This window comes from Berghia stephanieae, chromosome 1 (genome assembly GCF_034508935.2).
Source record: "Berghia stephanieae isolate SIO BIC M18660-M18661 chromosome 1, UCSD_Bste_1.3, whole genome shotgun sequence".
NCBI classification, from domain to species: Eukaryota; Metazoa; Mollusca; class Gastropoda; order Nudibranchia; family Aeolidiidae; genus Berghia; species Berghia stephanieae.
Window position 1 is genome coordinate 5294069 of NC_088360.1, and position 21227 is coordinate 5315295.

The window sequence follows — 21227 nt, forward strand, 5'->3', positions numbered from 1 at the left end:
TTAATTCCAACAGATTTTCGACCGCAAAAAGTGGCAATTTCAAGAAATCAAACAAAATCTCACTATTAAACGTCATCATGGGTGAAATCATGAACGGTTGAATAACCGTGTGTAAGCAGGGTTTAATGCTACAGTAGTGTGTCACCACTATATAAGATACAAAAGAGGTTGGGTGGGGCATTGCAGTATGGGTTTATGAGCCATTAGATAGGAGGCAAGGGGCTGGGCAGAGTAAAGACAACAGGTAGACAAAGACATTTGAAAGGCAATACTGAGCAATATCCTTTGTTTTGGGATTGACAACTGTGCATTGTAACCAATGGGTTTGGTGAGAGCTTATTATTGTCTCTCATCAGGGCTAATATCTTTGACTCTTTAAATTTTGAGAACAAGCGAGTGGAAAATAATCAAATTTGAATAAGATGTTGGGTTGCATCAAAGCTGCTAAGGCTATTGCTTGACAAAATCTATACAGGGCTGCCATATAGTATTTGTTTCGATCAAATTGTTCAGTCTGTGGTGGACTATGAACAATGTTTACAACAACCGGTTTGAGTTTACAATATATGGTATGAAACTGATCAGTGGTCAAATCAAAATTGCTATAAAAACTGACAAGTGGTAGTGAAAACAATACCCCATCATTTTATCTGAAATCAACCAAAGACACAGCAGCCATGGACGGTCCAAGCACATGTAAACTCAGAGGGAAAATGTTGCAAAAGTCCACAGAAAACTCAACTTCTGTTAATCGCAACATTTTCGCTGATCCCAAGGTGTTGCGATTATCTGGAATGGACTGTAATTTGAAGGACCAAACTTTCAGAGATTCAAAATTCTCTTTTACTTTTAGGCTGATGGCTCTGTAAACAGGACAAGCTGCTACAAATAGAGGGTGTTTGGATTATAGGGGCAACCCTCCCCCCTATTAAAAAAACAAACAAATGAAAGAATGAATATGAACAATTATATAGCGCATTTACACAGATTAACCATGCGCAATGTGCTTCACAATGTTTCATTTATCCCACCAGCATGCCATATGGAATCTTAATATTTCCATTTCATACAGTGCCATTTGCCTATTAGGCATCCTATTTGTACTAACACTCTTCCAAACCCCTCACTGCCTGTAGCCAGTTACTCATTCACACCTGAGATGAGTGGTGTAATTAGTGTAAAGTGCCTTACCCAAAGACACAACGTCAGGATCAGAATTATCCACAAAAACTGTTATCCAGCCACATATTACGCTTAACATTGCTTGACTTTTGTGACAAGACAAGACCATGTATTTCTGAGCAACTGAACCACATTGGCATGAATTCAATTCTCACCCACTTTGCCATCTCATCCCAATTTTTCAAAATTTTCTCCAGCACTAGAATATGAGTGTGCAACATGAGAAAACAAAAAAAAAATAGTTTTGAAAAATTAAACAAGCAAAATAATAATGACGAAGTTTTTTGTTTGTTTTTTTCTCCAAGGATGTGTTGGTAGGTTCTCTCTTTATTCAGTTATTTTAACAAATCATCATTGTTCATTTTGATGTTATCACAAAATGGTTACATTTGAAATACAAATATTATATATATCATAATATGATAAATTATCAGATAATTTTTGTGTTTATGAAAAATGCTTCACTCCAGAAAAAAGAGAAAAGTTGAGAATTTTTAAATTCAATGAATAAAATTTACAGAAGAGCTTCTTTTCAAGTTTGTCTCGTACAGTCCATTGAAATATCGCATACTCCTGTCTGTGAATTAGATGCTTTGTGAACCCATCTTGAAATTAAAATCTGACATACATAAGCTGCAAAAGTCAGCACTTCTGATAAATTTTTCAAAATAAAATATATGTATTCTATTTATAAGAATAAAAACCATGCTAATTTTTGTTTTCTTTCTTTATAATGCTTACAAGTTGTCAGCATCAATTTTAAAAAATGGAGTTATGACCAACGAAAGTCTAGAAAAATTGATTCCTTTTTTATAAAGAGGTGTACGAACACACCGATATAATTTAAAACAGTAACTGCATGACTGAATGCAAATTTTCCGAATTTCATGATTGACAAGGAAAAAGCCTCTGTAGGGTCCGTGGAAAGGATTGACTAAGGCCAGTTGGGGTGACAAAGACCACCCCCCCCCCCCCCCCCGCTCCCCGGTTGAAAATTATTAAACAAATTAAATATGGGAAAATGTACATCATTTGAAAGATTTCACCCATCCCCACACTTTAGAAAAAGAAATCTATCAAATGATGACAATTTTACCTTATTTAGTCAGCCTGACCTGTCTTAATCATCCAATTCCACAGTTCCCATTACTCGATAAATATAGAATGAGTCACACATTCACATCACCGTGCTCATAGCCATAAGCTTCCTTGTTGTCATACAACAAAAGAAATACTAAACTAACAAATATCAAATTAAAATAAGAAATCTAAGCATACCACGTTTAAAACAAGGTTGTTTTATTTGGGATTTTTTTAAACTTTAAAAATAGATTCCTTCAAAAAAAAAATAATTTACAAGTCTAGTTAAGGAAATGTATTTCACGAAATATTGATTCACTTTCCAAGTTTCAAGCAAACAAACTCCTCCACTAGGGACTGGAATGGAATGTAGATGACATGGATATAATTTCCCCTATAAAGTGATAACCAGAGGTTTAAAGCAAAAATGGCTAAATGGAAAAAAAAAAAAAGGTAATTCAAAATGTTGCCATTTCATTCTTCACAAAACCAAAATTTCAACTACCTTCACAAAAGAAAACAAACCGTTTTATTCTTCTTTCCTTAGCTAGATGATGGAAGTTCCAAGTCTGGGGCAAGTTAAAATCAAATAACTCTACTGCTAAAAAAATATCAATCAAACTTGCATTAAGAAGACCACTAAGAAATGCACCATGTACATTTAAGACAATGAATGAAGCTTTTACATTTATTCTATCATATAATATATTTTCATAAACAGATAAATATTTTTTTCCGTTCCATGAAAAAGGATAAATTAAGCACTTTGAAGACTTCATGATGATGTTGATATTGATACAGTGCACCTCAAATTCTCCTATTTGATACTACTAAAGCCATCTTGCACAGTGTTGCCAGGTGCTTTTGCAAAAATCCTGCCAACTTTATCCTACTTCACTTGCGACATTTGCCCGAAATCCGCCACTTGATTTAAAACGCTTATAACTTATAATCAACAATAGTGTATTGTCTCTGAATAAAAATTATGTTACTAAACGCTATTCACAAATTTACAACTGTTTCCTTTTTACAGGCATGAAGATTCAGAGTTTCGATTTTGTTTGAGCGGGAGTTAGACTGATATCAATTTCACTTTTGGTTAATCTGAAATAGGTTGTGTAATATGGATCTAGACCAACAGTACACTCACATTAGGCGCTACTTAAAGCTACTTTAGGGTGGAAAAATAAGGAATAATTAGGCTTGATTGCTATAGTTTTACTATTTTAAAGGGTATACAAATCATCAAAAATACACCATCTGCCAGTCCTTTTTTCCCCCGCCGCACGATGATAAAAATCCGCCAATTTAGCAGAAAATCCACCAACCTGGCAACACTGATCTTGCATTCAACAAAGTGCAGAGCCACACACCTCAGCTACAATGCAGAAATCAAAACTTGATGAGCATGCTGAGTGGAGACAAGACTGGCATTAAAATTTTTTTAACTTTCCAAACTCAGTGAGCTTGATTACACACTGCCATTGTCTGGTAGACCACTTTCACATTGTAATACACTAACAATCAGGTGCAGTAGTAGGGGTGGGAGCATTGGGTGTGTGTGTGGGTGTATTGCAAGCGTAGTCTAATTCAGTACTAGCATTAGCGACGCTCACAATAACATCGCAAGTGGATGGTTTTGTCTCTCTTTGTCTGGCTTTTATGTACACATGTATCATTGTATATGAAGATTACATTTCTGATACCATTGGGGTGGATGGGGGGGGGGGGAGTGGGACCTATAACCTAGTCAATGTGGGGTTATAGGTCAATCCTACAAGAATTGTGCTTGCAAGACAAGTGGCAAGGGGTAATCAATTTATTTTTTACCATTTTTTTCTTTCTAAGTACTTACAGGCTACATATTATGTATAGTAATGTCAAATGTGATATGTTGGATTCTAACAAACATTGACCTCAAGTCCCATCGACTTCGTTGTAACCGAGGTTCACTGTATAATATTTATTAATGTTGATACCCAATAATAATAATAATAATAATAATAATAATAATAATAATAATAATAATAATAATAATATGTCCCTTAATTAAAATTACTCATTCCACAATGTAACACGATCTGAAGGTTCAAGAATTGACCAATGAGGAGATTGTTTATCTGCCACCAGCCAGTTAAAGTCATCCACTTTATCCCAGTTGTTTCTATCTTTACTCAAGCCAGATGTAAGGTAGTCTTTTTCAAGACCATAATAATCCAAATTATAAGGAGCAAATTTCACACTGTTACAGTCTTCAACAATGGCTTTACTTGTAACATGAATGTAAAAATGGGAGTTCCGAGTAGAATGGATTCTGAGTTGTTGACACGCTAAAACAAAAGTGCAGTTCACACATTCTCTTAAAAATATTGACCCTGAAACAGGTCCACAAAATATTTTACAGTCTTTCAACTTGTTGATATGAACAGCAGAGGGTGCTCCAAATAAGCGAACAGTACAATAATTCAAGCCAGCTAACGCAACATCCTTCTGGGTTATTTCGTTGGACGTTTTCTCTAAAATTTCGTTTGAGGCCCCAACAAACTTACAATCTGCAAGTTCGATGATTGCATCATCCTCTGATTTGGATTCTTTATCGGGCTCACTTTTCTTTATGGTTGTTACTGGAGCTATTTTTTTGCCGATGTTTTTCCTATTTGATTTGAAAGCAAACTTTTTCTTTGGGATCAGTTCATCACATTTTTCTTGGATTTTTGCCTGAAGAGATACGAGCAAGTTTTGAGCTGTTTTGAGCTCATATCCTGGGAGAAATATTGCAGATTCAGAAACAAATCTTTGCAACTTTGACATACGGAGAGAGATATCATCAAAATGATCAATTAGACTATTCCTATCCACTGAAATAGACTGAGACAACAAATCTTCCACAACTTTTCGTTCAGTTGAAAATGAATCTAAAAACACTTGTGTACTTTCCTGTACAGTTAAGTCTTGGTTTTCACATAAATCTTTCTTCTTCTGTAATTGACATTGCCTCTCTTCCTCCCTTTTCTGAAGCTTTTCAGCGATTGAAATATTATTGGTGTGATCACCATTTGAAACAAAAGGAGAGAACGTTCCTGACCAATCCGCCATCTTAGTAACTGCAATTAAAAAGGGTCTTGATTTGTTTACGGAAGTAGTACATTGAATAATGGCCAGATAATTTGATACTAGAATCATTTTATTTTGCTATAAAATTTTTAAAAATATTACCTAACAAATCTTATCTCTATGGCCTTAAGAGCATTCAATAGATACAAAATGGCAGAATTTTGCCTTAATTGCAGTATTGATAATGTAAGCTCTATTCGACTTCGCCTATTCTTTATTCTTTATTTTTGTATTTCGATGTGTTAACTTTAGCCAACCTGGAATACAATCCGGAAAAATCCGATTAGTCGTTTAAACATGAGTCATTAAAATCGACATGAAATCAGACGCTAATTTCAGGGTATGAATAATGGATGAATAATAGCCCAGAATTATTATTGTCTAAACTACAAAATGAATCAGAATGTATTATTAGCTTTTAAATTATACTGGACCTAATAGAAGTGAAGCTGCTAGGGAGCATGGCTTGTTGATGTTGCATAGCAACGCCAAACAGTTCAGACAAGGCGACAAAAGAAGGCATGGGTATATCTACCCGACGTTTACTTATTTGCAGGTCTAATAACCCAAATTGTAATGGGCTCATTGCTGTGATAGAACTACTCTCAAACCAACACAGAATATTGCCCTTTGCAACATCATCATCATCATCATGTAGTTCCATATCTGAAGCAGACGTCGGAGGTCATCTTCCGCCAAGCTGATCCATCTCTTGCCAATTCTATTAAAGCAGCGCCACCTTTCTCAGCTTCATCTGTCCAAGTTCTTATCCCTTTCAAATAAGTTGTTCTTTGTCTTCCTCTTATTCTTTTCCCATTCATCTTTCCAGTCAAGGCGAGTACTTCCAAACCAGGGTGGCGGATAATGTGTCCTAAAAATTCCATTTGGCGTTTGATGATTTTTGTTATCAGTGATCTTTTTCTGTTTGCCATTTCTAAAATTTCTTCATTTCTTTTCCTTTCCACCCATGACACCCTCATCATTCTTCTGTAAAACCACATTTCCGCCGCCTCCAGTCTTTTAACCATGGTCTTGTTTATGGTCCAGCTCTCCCTTTGCAACAATGCTAGATAAAGCCCATAATTGAGTTCGGCGTTCGGATAGCAGTAGCAGAGCTGTAAATATGTGTACATCGTTCAATACGGTTTAAAAGGCTCAGTAAGTGATCAACGCCTCCTGCGTCGAACGTTTATTACCTACTTGAAGAGCTTGACAACGAGACCAGCAGGCACTCTACGACAGGGGCTGGATTCTATGCTCATTGACGAAGTTGTGACTCTAGCCAAGAACAGACGTGCTTGGTCCGGATATGAAGATTCCCTGTGACCGTGACACTTTTATGCTGATGTAGCATAGCACCTTATAGGTGTCGTATTGATGTACAATGCAACTCATACATACATACATACATACATACATACATACATACATACATACATACTACATACATACATACATACATACATATACATACATACATACATACATACTACTACATACATACATACATACATACATACATACATACATACATACATACATACATACATACATTACATACATACATACATACATACATACATACATACATACATACATACATACATACATACATACATACATACATACATACATACATACATACATACATACATACATACATACATACATACATACATACATACATACATACATACATACATACATACATACATACATACATACATACATACATACATACATACATACATACATACATACATACATACATACATACATACATACATACATACATACATACATACATACATACATACATACATACATACATACATACATACATGCATGCATGCATGCATGCATACATACATACATACATACATACATACATACATACATACACACATACACACATACACACATACACACATACACGCACACACGCACACACGCATACACGCACACACGCACACACGCACACACGCACACACACGCACACACGCACACACGCACACACACACACACATACATACATACATACATACATACATACATACATACATACATACATACATACATACATCATCATCATCATCATCATCATCATCATCATCATCATCATCATCATTATTATTATTATTATTATTATTATTATTATTATTATTATTATTATTATTATTATTATTATTATATGACTTTCGGTATCATATTTATTCATTTATCATTTTAAAAAATAAATGATGTTGATCGATGGTTACAACACAAGCGACCCTTTAAGGTCTTTCCAGCACGAGAAAATGAAATAGAATGGGATGTTCATCAATTGGGATGTTGGAGATCCTTTTATGTCTACAGATGAAACTTTCTACAAAAGACGAAAGACGATATGGAGTTTCAAGAGATACTGTACTTAGAAGCTTACACGACCTAGGATTTTGGCCTTTTAGAACTTTTGTGTTTTTGTTTTTAACGGTTTTACGGCGCTTGCAACACATTAAGGCCATATCAGCGCCAGTAAAAAGGAAGAACATGGGATAGTAAAAAGTTATAAAATTACAATTAAAGCACCCTGGAAAAGGTAAGACAAAGGGGAATTAGTTCAAATAGGAAACAGATGTAGATTCCAAGGGTACACTATTAAAGTACTTAGTTTGAGATCACCTAAAAATCTCATTCAGACACACGTACAGGTCCCAACTTAGAGGGATACACTCAAATGTTTACAAATCATATATAATATTCGTATACAAAAACAACAATACATAGAGATGATTTACAAAGAAAAAAAATATCATCGCCCAAAACTCTAACTGTATATTTTACTGTTTCCCTCCCAGCTAGGGTATCCGGCCAGGGCCTGGACAAAACCAAGAAATCTCATTCCAAGACAAAGACAGAAAGCGTGTTGGAAAACAGATATAGGAGGATAGAAGATACAGTAAGTGCCTCCCTGCCCACTATGGGAGGTAAGGAACTCCACGCAGTTAGACCTTTAGTCTTGCAGTCATTGCATCCATAGCACTGCTCTCAACTACTTGTCATGTCTTCTTTCTATCTACAGTCCGTATCGCTTTCTCCGCTCATCTACTTCCCTGTACTTGAACCGTTTGATTCCTTAGTGAAATTTTTTCACGACGTGCTTTCACATATTCTGCTCCTTCTGTGTGGAATGCCCTTTCAGCGAACACCAGACACCGTAATTCTCTGTCCTCCTTTAAAGACTAATTATTGAAGACAGAGTATTTCCTTTCAGTTTTCTGTGAGTGATTTTATTGCTTTTGTTGAACGATATTTTATATGAACGCATGTGCATATTAGTATAAGCGCGTCCGAGCACTTTTGGTAGTAAAAGGCTCTATAGAAATTATTATTATTATTATTATTATTATTATTATTATTATTATTATTATTATTATTATTATTATTATTATTATTTATTATTATTATTATTATTATTATTATTATTATTGTTATTATTATTATTATTATTATTATTATTATTATTATTATTATTATTATTATTATTATTACTATTATTATTATCTTGATAGGATAGACTTTTCGGATTTTTTTTTTTTTCATATTCTAATGTTACCCTTTTATTAGAGGGGACAAGTTTAAGATTTTTGTCACTAGATGCAAAACAAACATAAGACAACACTGGTTCGGTATTCGTATTGTCCAGAAATGGAACAGTTTGAAATTTGAAACAAAGAATGCAAAATCTATGGACTATTTCAAGGTGTTCGTAGACAGGGAATTATATGATGAGAGATTTATATATAACGAATAATACTTGTTTGCTCTGCTGTTGACATGGCTTTCAATCTTGTATGTATATATTATGCACTGTTATCTTATTCTGGTTATCTTTTATATGTATGGATGTATGTGTGTGTGTGTGTGTGTGTTTGTGTGAGTGCGTGCGCATGTGTGTGTGTGCGTGTGTGTGTGTGCTTTGCATGTAACTGTTAAAGTTATGTTTGTCCATCACACATACATGCGTACATTTAAGTTGATATACTATCTTTACCACGTTTAATCTTTCAATCAATAGATGTCTAGCATCACAATTGATATTAAGGGTATTTTATCCTATTTCGCCCTATGCAATATGTTATTATTATTATTATTATTATTATTATTATTATTATTATTATTATTATTATTATTATCATTATTATTATTATTATTATTATTATTATTATTATTATTATTATTATTATTACATGGCAACATTTTGACCCCTCATAATGCTCGTTTAAATAGGATCAAGAATAACACCTTCAATAGCCCCAGAAGTTGGAGTTCTGTTCTTTTCTTGGTTGAATCACTGTTGTTGCTCAATAGAATTGATGGGTGACAAAGATTCTTTTGGAGACAAGGAAAAAGATTTCGTCAAATATATATCCTTCAACAGACCTGTTTAGTGGTGGACGTGTCATGGTATGGGGAGCAATCACCGCTACCAGGCTCACATCATTGGTTCCAATCATGACGTAACTATAGTAGGCCATGGTTCCAATCCAAGGGAAAATTACTGGAAGGAAATACAGCTAGGAAATAATAGTCCCTTATGTTGTTCCTCATTTAATGCGGCAGTTTATTGTTTTTTAGCAAGACAATTCCTGCCTACACAATTCAATTGTTTCACAAAATACCCCCCCATAAGAGCATCATAACAATGTTTTTGATTGGCTATCAAGGTATCCTGACCTCAATCCATCAATCAACTATGGGATGTGCTCGATAGAAATGCGAGTAAAATACAGCATCAACCTGGGGCATGCCAAGAACTCGAGTTCGCCTTTATGGAAATATGGGTGCGAATACCTCAAGGTTCAAGCAGAAACCTCATTAGATCTATGTAACATCGGTGCTCAAAAGTTATTAAAGCAGGAGAGGGGTATACAAAGTTATGACCAAACTTGAAAGCGAGATTATATGGGGTAAGTCTAACCAAAATTATATCCCTTTAAATCCATGTGCTTACACCTTTTATTGCAATAGATAGAAAACATATTCAGGGTAATGTTTGATCAATTTTGAATTGAAATCAATGACATTATCCAATTTATATTTCAGGGGTGACAGAACTTTTGCGTGTCAGTATTACACTTGCATTTGGATCAAAAGGTCCTGGGTTCGAGTCCTGCTCGGTGCAGTTGAGTCCTTGGAAAAGGCTCTTTGTTTGTTTTTATGTTTTTAAGGGTTTTACGGCGCTTGCAACACATTTAGGTTATATCAGCGCCAGTAAAAAGGAAGAAAATGGGATAGTAAAAAGTTCTAGAATTACAATTAAAGCACCCAAGAAAAAGTAAGACAAAGGGGAACTGAGAACAAATAGGGATCAGATGTAGATTCCAAGAGCATACCACCAATGTACTTAGTTTGAAATCACCTACAAGTCTCATCCAGACACAAGCACAAAATCCAACAAAGAGGAACACACTCAAATGCTTACATTATACATTAAAAATAACAAATATAATAATACATAACAGAGTGATGATTTACAAGGAAAAAAAATATCATCTCCCAAAACAATAACTATGACCTCCCTGCCCGCTATGGGAGGTCAGGATCCCCACCCAGGAAAAGGCTCTTTACTCACATTATCTCTGTACTCAGGTGTAAAATGAGTATCTGGCCCTTATCAGTGTTGTCGCTATTATAAAGAAATATAACATCGTCTAACAGGCATTGTGTCTTGGAAAAGGCTCTTTACTCACATTATCTTACCATAATAAGGTGTAAAACGAGTAAAAAGTTCTTGGCAAAGAAATATAACATTGTCTAACAGTTATTGTGTCTCGTTCTACATGTTAAGTGTTGTTGTGAGCTAGGGATCCTTGTAAAGCGCTATGAGCACGTTTAGTGGATTTAGCCCTATTTAAAAGCTCAATTTTTTATTAATTAAAAAAAAAATGGTTACATTTATTAGATATCCTTTGCCAAAATCAGACAATATAAGCATATCTTATGAACACAACTCTCCACATACATTTTAGTGAAGAACTCAAAATCAGTTTATGTAAAATATCAGTGTGACCATTTATTTTATTCAGATGTAAAATCTATTTATTTTACATAAACACTAAGGAGACAGAGCACAGTCCCAGCTTTAAGAAATTTCATGACAGTAGCTAGAATCATTAAAAATATAAAGCTAACAAGAAAAAAAAAAAGAAAGAAAGAAAGAAAGAAAGAAAGTAAGAAAGAATGAAGGAAAATGAAGGCGGTAGAATGAAATATGAGAGAGACATCAACTAATAAATCAAACATAAAATGCGCTTTTGCTTTTACAATTTAATCATTATAACACTTGAGTATTGGTGAATGAGGTTTTGTTAAGAAAATAAAAATGGGTTCAGGATTACAAAATCATAACATGATAAAATGTGTCTTTTAAATCATTTCAAAAGATGAAAAAAGTGATACGTATAAATTAGGTTTAAGAAGAGTTCAGTATCTTTCTATATCGTTTATATTCCATTAAATTGGATTTACAACAAAGGATTAAAATAAAATACAGTAGAAATGAAAATCATTTCATTTAACACGTTACAAGCAGGGTTTAATTTTACTCTAATCGGACATGATATCATATTTTCACACAGAAAGCAGTGACACCGAGACGAATTAGGCTTCATTGAAGGTGTAAAGTTGGGCACATATACTTGATATTGTGATTTTTATCTGCCGAACATCTGATGATACCATAAAGTGGCAGAGGAACATTTCTTTTGTTAATTCTAATTCATAGTGCAATCTTCCATATACCTTTATCATTATGTTCGTTTGTTTTTAAGGGTTTTACGGCGCTTGCAACACATTTAGGTTATATCAGCACCAGTAAAAAGGAAGAAAATGGGATAGTCAAAAGTTCAAGAATTACAATTAAAGCAGCCAAGAGAAAGTAAGACAAAGGGGAACTGGGAACAAATAGGGATCAGATGTAGATTCCAAGAGCATACCACCAATGTACTTAGTTTCAGATCACCTATAAGTCTCATCTGGACACAAGCACAAAATCCAACATAGAGGAATACACTCAAATGCTTACATTATACATTTAAAATAACAAATATAATAATACATAACAGAGAGATGATTTACAAGGAAAAAAATATCATCTCCTAAAACAATAACTATGCATTTGACTGTTTCCCTCCCAGCTAGGACTCCGGCCAGGGCCAGGACAAAACCAAGTAATCTCATTCCATGACAAAGACAGAAAGCATGTTGTAAAACATATATAAGGGGATAGAAGACGCTGTATGTACATCCCTGCCCACTATGGGAGGTCAGGAACCCCACCCAGCCTTTATTATTAGTCATGTCATTCTCGACATTAATTATTTGTGCCACTTTCAGCAACAGGTGGTATCAGTAATAAACACAGATACTAAATCATCAAAAATTTGAAAAAAGAACTGTATTCAATATCTTATAGCACATCTCAATGGGCACATGAGTGGCATGCGTGATGGAATCTTTCAAGGTAGTTTTACTTTCCTAGACATATTGTGAGAAACAAGAATATTTATAATATCGATTTCCTTTTTTTCTCCAAAGGTTGATTCATGTAACAATTAAAAAATTTAAAGGAACTTTGGCCCCTGAAAGGGAAATCCAGTTAAATTAAGCATGACTTGTAATGCAAAAGTATTGACAATGAAATGAAAAGTTAAAAATCCTATGTGAAATCCACAGAATAATAATAAAAAAGACAACCCCCCCCCCAAAAAAAAAAACAAAAACAAAAAAAAACAAAAAAAAACAAACAAAAACAACCAAAAATAAAAGCAAAGCATTGCGATTAACAGTTGTGCAATTTAAAAGAATGGTAACTTTTGTATTACGAAATTACTAACTTATTTGAAAGTTTGAAATGGTTTGTTTACAATCAGTTTGCATTCTGTGGAGTCACCAGAAAAAGCATTACTCTTTGGGAATCACTTAGTGTCTCAAGCATACTTGTAACGTTATGAATCATGATTGTAGACTGAAAGTAAACATTTAAGATGCGCAACAACAATGTGGAGTTTGTTATAATTCTTTCTTGGTAAAACTAATAAGCTGGTGAAGAAAAACATCAGATAAGCAATGATTGACACAAAATATCATCATCTTGAAGATGCTTTGGATGTATTGACGGAGGGATCTTGTTTTCACATTACGATCAAACCATTTTACTTTCAGTCATGATTAAATAAATTCAGGTTTTAAATGTGAGCATTACATGCATTAATTGTATGCGTTTATAAAATACATGCCATTTATGTTACTGTGTATCAAATATAACCCAGAAGTTAACGATGTCCTAAGATTAATTTTCATATGCAAGACAAACATAACTGAAAAATAAAAATTACTTGTAATTGTGTCTGTGTTTTGCTTCATATTCACTTACTTATAACAATAAAATTTGTCAAAGTAGAATTTAAAAATTAAATAAGTGTCAATACATCAATAGAAAAAATGACTACACCTTGATCATGTATGTTAAAAGGTTCACTTTGGTGTAAATTGAAATAAAACATTGTGGTAATGAAATGAATGGTACAGGAGGAGAAAAAGTTTGAAGATAATATCTAAAGGCAAAGGAGTCATGTTATTATCAGTGCATGGTATTGCCTGTCTAATATGGGTTTTTCATATCTACAGATTGTTGTTCCTTTAAAGCTTAGAATGAAAGCATAGCAACGTGAAAGACAGAACCTTTTATCATAAAATTGATTGAGAAAAATAAAACAGTAATCATTTTTGTATCAATCGTTATTTCACATAAAGATTTTAACATTCAACATGGTCAGAGACAATCTGTTATCATAACATTTATTTACCTCACAGGTGAATAGGGAGCGAGAGTGAAATTTATTGTTTGTTTGTTTGTTTGTTGCTTTAGGTCTCTTCCAACACAATTGAGGTTATATGAGAGACCGCTGAAACAAAAAAACAAGCAATCTAACAAAAATAGTACAAATGTAAATCAAAATCATAACCTAAAGATATCATAAGCTAAATTATAAATAACCAAGAACAAACAGACAGAAGATTTACAGAAAAAAAAATATCCCCTGTCAAAAATACAATCACAAACCAAAGAAGCAGGATAGGCTAGTAAAGAGAAGAAGAAACGACATCACTGTCGGATCGTACACCCATGCGAACATCATAGGTATATGATTCAAGGGTGATGCTCCCATCCAACCACCCGCAGAGTGAAATTTAGAAAGAGTAATTAGAACGTGCTTTCCACATTATAAATTCTTTCCTTTTTCATTTGCGTGATGAATGTGTGAGAGTAGCAGATAACTATAGACAAGTTTAGTCAATAAGACGGGAGTGCCAATGAAATAGTTATACCGAATAATACCATTTTTAAAAACATTTTGTAGAGATTGTCTAGTTTTTAATCTCATGAGATGCATCAACCTCATGTTGAAGTATTGTCTTTTGTAAAAAAAAATACACTGTATTTGGCTAAGCTCATACAGATAGAGCTTGCTTCTAGAATGAACAATTTTCAATACAAGTAACAGGTATGAACAAGACAACGTTGTCAGTGGACTTAAGCATGTTTTACATTCTTTAAGGTTAACAAGTCACATCAGTAACATGATAAATATGAAAGAGACGAGTGTTTAGGCCTTGACGGAAAATAAAAGATCTAGTTGGACTTGTAATACTGTATCAGAGGTAGAAAGAAAGTAATGGTATGCTAAAAAAAATCAAACTAAGTAGACTACTTAGATGTATTAAATAGAAAGCTAACATTTTCAGACAGTTGTAAAAAGTATTTATTTCTAAGTGAAAACTTATCGGCAAGATCAACATTAAGGTTTTGGTTGAGGATGAATAATAAATACGGCTATAGAACAAAGACATGTCAACACATTATAACAATGACACTCAAACATATAAATATTTTTCTGTTTTCCTTTCAGCCTCATTTATATATATATAAAAAAGAGAATTATTCTTATAGCCTCATTTATATATATAAAAAAGAGAGAATTATTCTATCAGTGAAATTGAGATTCCTTAAACTACATTAAGTAAAGCAATAATTCATTAAGCGATACAAGAATGTTAACCAAAAATTAAAAGCACAAGAAAAGAAGATAGATTCAAGCCAATATAACGAAGTAAATGATATATCACTTGAAAACAGTCAACAGTTAAATACATTAACATTTTGGTATTCAAAGTTAATAAACACAATTTCATATCAATAACGTTGTGTGTCACTTTTTATATCATATATATTATCAATAGGTTTTTAAAAATAAAAGTATTTTGATGAAACATCACTTTAAAATAAGAAAATAGTTGAAGTATAAATATAGAGGAAGAAGATATTTACAATTTTGTGCATAATAATAAATTTCCTTGTGTACACATATAAATGATCTTAATCTAAAGAATTGAAAGAGAGACAATTATTAGAGGTTGAATAAAATAAAAAGCAGGGTGTTAACCACACTTAGTAAATACAAGGTCAATGGAAACAGATTTAATCATATAAAATCAACTAACTTTTACAAATCTTTCATCTCAATTTTGAAGCATTACAGATTTGGTCAATATTTGTTTCTTGGCAGTTTTATATTGATGTATATAAAGACAAAGCATAATTCAGATAACATCCGAGAAGCAGACTCTCGAAAGGCAAATGTAGAATCAACAACAGCTAAATATATTGAAAACAAAATCCCTTCAAATTAATTAAAAAACAAAAACAAAATACAACCCGAGTCTAATACCATTACCTAAAACAATTCCAAAAATCCATACTTTGATAATTTATCCTTAGCTTTAACTGCATACAAGTTCTTTAGTCACTTTCTGACTGTCTATTTCTACAGAAAATAAAGACAAGTTTTAAAAAATTCTTCTTTTTAAAAAAGTGCTTACAACATTTGCAACAGTGGCATAAAGAAGATTATGAAATGAATAGAAGTCTTAGTAATCATTCACGTAAATCAACAATATAGAAACAGTTGGAATGTGTTGAGAGAATTAATTCATTACCGACGATGAAATTATTTGCGTCAATAATTATTTAAATTTGGTGTGATGTGGCTACTTTTAATTGCCTGTGCAAAGTAGGGAAGGCCTGAGGAAAAGTGCATCATTATCAATGTTTTTATTCAAATATGGCAGATTGGTAGTTATGCAAATAGCAGTATAGACATTATAAAACATGCATACTGACAACTCCAGAACAGATATTTTACATTTCTATATGAAAGAGTACAAAGCTTCCCTTTCAGTGCTGAATTTGTTTGTTTTTTTTTGTGCGTCTTCAAAATGAATGTTGATCTGTTTCACCTCATATCTCCCACAATCAGTTTTGCCCAACATACAGAAGTCATATTTTTAACTATAATTTTGCAAGTTTTAAAAATTACAATCTAGCAGCACGTGTAAAACCAAAAATACTCACCTTAACCCTTAATCTTTAAACATATCTGCATTTCTCATGAACACGAACTAAGCAAGGGTGGTGGTTATCAATTCTTCTCACCATTGCAAGCTGTGCTAAAAATGTAACAGCAAACCTGCTTTGATGATAAAATTTAAATAGTTTCAATTAATAGTTGCAGATTTGCTTATAAATGTACACATGAATATTAGTGATCCAATTCCATTAAAATCCCCACCCATGTCTTTGCTACATTAAATATAGTATGCTATCGATATAATCATGTGAAACATATACACAGATACAAAACATATCTTAATATTTGAATGAAAGTCACTGGTTAAGTAAGGTAAAGGACAAACCAATATTGCAATACTGCCGTACTTTTGAAAAACACATATTTAGAAATTTGGTCAGTAAACTCGTCCTTCAAATATCGATCAATTTAAATGACCCTCATCTTAGCAAAAACTTTCAAACTTGGGACTTGTGGAGTCTCAGGTTTGAAAGTTTTTACTAAGACAAGGGTCATTCAAATTGTTCGATTTTTGAAGGACGAGTTTCTGGCCAAATGTCTAAATAGTGTTTTTCCATAGCACGGCACAATGGGGTTTTTATGTGTACAGTTCAAAATGATCGGTAAGTTGCTATAGATCACAAAAAAAAAAAAGAGAAGAGAAATCATTGAACAATGGAATGGTTGATTTCATATGCAGATATCCAATCGCATAATATGCAATAACATAAATAACGGCAAGAGGCAATTCATTGATAAGTGGTAAATTTAGAGGTAAATAAATCACAATTTTAAAAGGCAGAAAATCCAAAATGTTGCATGTAAAAAAAAAATAAATAAATAAAAATAACGACATTTCGATTTTCATATGTGACCAATCATCACAAAATGGTATTTATGTTGGAGTGAACGTATTTAAGAACATCATAATAAACGATAAATGTAAAGTTTTTGGGGGCTGTACAATTTCAAACAACATTATTCCCTTTGAAAAAAAAAGGCTACCAAAAAGGTGAAAGAAAATTAAAAGAGGAAATGGGTTATCTATTTGATAAACTTACACTGATTTCAATGTTTGATTACAAGAGTAATATTTAGATTCACCATGATATTAAATACCTCCTACTTAGACCACACAACTTCAGGTAACATAGCAAAAGTGAATGAATCCACTTTATTTATCTTACTTATCCTTAAATAGAGAATTTTCGTGGATTCACCATGCTAAATTTGCTCCATAATGCTTTGTCTCTTTCCAAATAGGCTATATGGAAGAAAATTTATATTTCATACTTTACAGGTCGCTGGTCAGATGCTCTTTGTGAACTAGCACTCTTACAATCTCGGTAACTGCCTGTAGCAGGCTAGTCATTCACATCAGAGTTGGTGAGGGGTAACGAGTGTTAAGTTCTTTACTCAAGGACATGATGCCAGAGCAAAAAATATCATCCGTCCAGTAACGATTCGCAACAATTCTTGACTTTGTTATCTTTGTCAGCCACTAACATCACTTTCTATGCCTGTATAAGAATATTTATACATAAATACAAATATGTATGGTTTCAATATTTTCAATATAATTAAGGTTTATTTTTGTTAGGTAATTGGAAATTCCGGCCTTCTAAGTTCATACTAAATGACATTTCAAAGCCACTCCCCTTTCTCCAATCCATTCTGTATTTTCAAATAGCTATACCACGTAAGAAGGAATTAACACTATGATTTTTTTCCATTCTTTAAACTTGTAATGGTAACAATATTTACAGTAAATATATTACAGACAACAAATTCAACTTTAATCATTATTGTACCCATTTGCAGAAACTTACAAAATAATTTGAAAATGTGAAATACCAACATCCACGGAACAATAATCATGTGTTAAGTAGTGTCAATATGATTATAATATGTAGTAATCTTGAGTACTTTTACAGTAGTGCATGGCTAACATTAAGCAAAAATGTTGTTATAACTTCATTCAGATTATCAACGCTATTTTGTATTATATTTCATTTTGATCAATCAAAAACATTTTTTTTTTTAATCATCAAACTCTGTTAAAACAAGACTGACAGAGAAAAATAATGTACAAAAATTATCATAAAAAAAAAAAAAAGAAAGAAATTTGTTGTTTTTTTTGAAGCTGTTATTTTCATTTCTGTACAATATTTTTTACAGTGCACAGCTTCTAGCAGCCTCGTAATCACTCAGACTGAAAAAGGGTGTGTTTTGAGATAAAGTTTCAATAAAGAATTTGACCCAAAATAGACGTTATCTCTATGTATTAGTTAATAACAAAGTACTGGGTTATCACATAATGTGTGCAGAGTGACAATACTTTATAACATATTTTATCCATCAAATAAAATCATTAATTTCATTCATATTTACAATGTTTGTAGAGTTCACAATGCATATCACAACCAATAAAAAACAAGGGCCTGAAATGATAAGTGAAATGATAAGATTACCATTATCATCATCACCATCGTCATCATTATCCTCTTGCCATCATTCACATTGCCTTCACATTGTTGTCAAATGCTCATCACTATTCATTTTGTTTGGGTTATGTTCTGGTGACGAGTCACTTTCAGACGCAGATGCAGACGCTCCATTTTCATTGGTTACCTCTGGAGCAGGCTGAGGACTTACGCTAATAGTGGAAATGTGGGGTCCCTGTTCAACGTCGCCATTTATGAGTCCGTTCGTGGACTTGGGGCTGTCTGGCTCATCATCATCACCATTTTCCATCAGAGGTTTTTCTGATCCATTATTCTCTTCCTCGTTGTCATCATCGTCCAGCATTTGACTGCCAAGTTCTTCCACCAGCTGCTGCATGTTCTTCTCGTGGTTCTCCTTGATGTGCCTTAGAGCCTGATGAATAAATAAAACAGATATACAGTGCGACTGGTTTTATATTTGTTTAGTAAAAACAAAGTATTTTTTGCAGGTGAGCTTTAAAGAAAAAAAACAAGACAAAACTAAAAAAATCCCCAAAAACATACAAATTATTTGAAGCAAATTGTACTTGCAAAAAAAGATTTCAAATAAACATCCTCACCCCTCCCAATCAACAATAAAGAAAATGTGGTTAAAAAAATCTCATCAGAGAGTAAAACATATCATCTGCTGTTTATTATTATTATTATTATTATTATTATTATTATTATTATTATTATTATATTATTATTATTATTATTATTATTATTATCATCATCATCGTCATTAATATTATGAATCATATCTATTATTTCCTACATACATTTTCCCTTTCCGTCCTGAATTCTTTCCTTATTTCATCCAACCTGGTTTGAAGATCATTCTGTCGTTTGTCCAGCAAATCTTTCAACTAAAATTGGATGAATATAGAATGCCTGATTAAATCGTTTATATATGAAATTATACAGGAAAAAATCACCAGTGGCACCTTAAAGTGACAGAAAAAACCCCCAACCAACCAAACAAATGAAGAATCTAAAAAAACCCAAACAAACAAAACCAAACAAGCATAAAAACAATATATCCACATAACCATATATGCAGTTCATTTCAGCACCTTGTTACTCTGCTCTTGATTTCAGAAAAGTGAGTGGAGCAGGCACTTATGTTGTTAATAACAAGAATTGAAGTGAGTAGAAAAGTTCCAGAAGACAATAGAGAATTAAAACTTTGCAGCGACAGGGGCTCGAACCCATGACCCTTCTGTTACGATAATTTTGCCTGACCGCGAGAGGGTGGCTCTACAGTCGACGCCACCCACCACTCCTACAAAAGTGGTATCATGTCTATCTTGAACCGCTCTCATGACTTCTTGTGGTCATGGGTTCAACACACAAATGCTGCGTGTGTTAGCCAGCAGTAAAGCTTAATAGCCATAATATTCTCAACACAAACATATAACATATTTGGGGTGTATATTAATTCAGAAAAGTGAGTGGAGCAGGCACAATCATGCTTGATACCACATTTTTTAGAATGGTGGATGGCTTCGACTGCAGAGCTACCCTCTCATGGCCAGGCAGAGTTGTCATACCAGTAAGGTTGTTGGTTCGAGCCCCCATCACCACAAAATTTTTATTCTCTATCATCTTCTGGCACTTTTCTACTCACTTCATTTCTTGTTAAACTCTGCTCTTGGGTTTCTAAAGTGCATTATTATTTTCCAGATTTACAACACAAAGTCAGGATTCACAGTGGAAACCTGTAACTTTATGAAGAGTATAAGCGTTAAACCATCTCAGATATTGGGGAAATCTCTGTGATGTAACGGTATCAATCCCAGTGAATACTCGCTGATTTTTGGAATGATTATATTTTGTATTTTTCGTTCAGCTTTATCCACCACTGTTTTAAAAATACCCTTTCAGATACAGTGCAACCTCGATATAACGACATCGT

General features: G+C 33.3%; 2 protein-coding genes across 4 annotated transcripts in view; both read right to left on the minus strand.

The window, feature by feature from the left end:
- Nucleotides 1-2126: 2126 nt before the first annotated feature.
- LOC144966515 (tubulin-specific chaperone C-like) lies at nucleotides 2127-5382 on the minus strand. Its single transcript, XM_078903143.1, has one exon. The coding sequence runs from the start codon at nucleotides 5356-5358 to the stop codon at nucleotides 4318-4320; it is 1041 nt and encodes a 346-aa protein (XP_078759269.1). The 5' UTR covers nucleotides 5359-5382; the 3' UTR covers nucleotides 2127-4317.
- Nucleotides 5383-11405: 6023 nt separating this feature from the next.
- The window catches only part of LOC144966522 (1-phosphatidylinositol 4,5-bisphosphate phosphodiesterase classes I and II-like), a 216609-nt gene continuing 206787 nt past the window's right edge, over nucleotides 11406-21227 (minus strand). For all 3 annotated transcript variants that reach the window (XM_078903172.1, XM_078903163.1, XM_078903156.1), the window contains 2 exons: nucleotides 20092-20178; nucleotides 11406-19703 (listed from right to left, as the gene is read on the minus strand). In XM_078903172.1, coding sequence (XP_078759298.1) covers nucleotides 19353-19703; nucleotides 20092-20178 — 438 coding nt within the window. In that variant the 3' untranslated portion in view covers nucleotides 11406-19352. The remainder of the gene's footprint in view (nucleotides 19704-20091; nucleotides 20179-21227) is intronic.

Excerpts from the sequence above, each read along its gene's own strand:
- LOC144966515 (XM_078903143.1), bottom strand. The coding sequence starts at position 5,358 with ATGGCGGATTGGTCAGGAACGTTCTCTCCTTTTGTTTCAAATGGTGAT.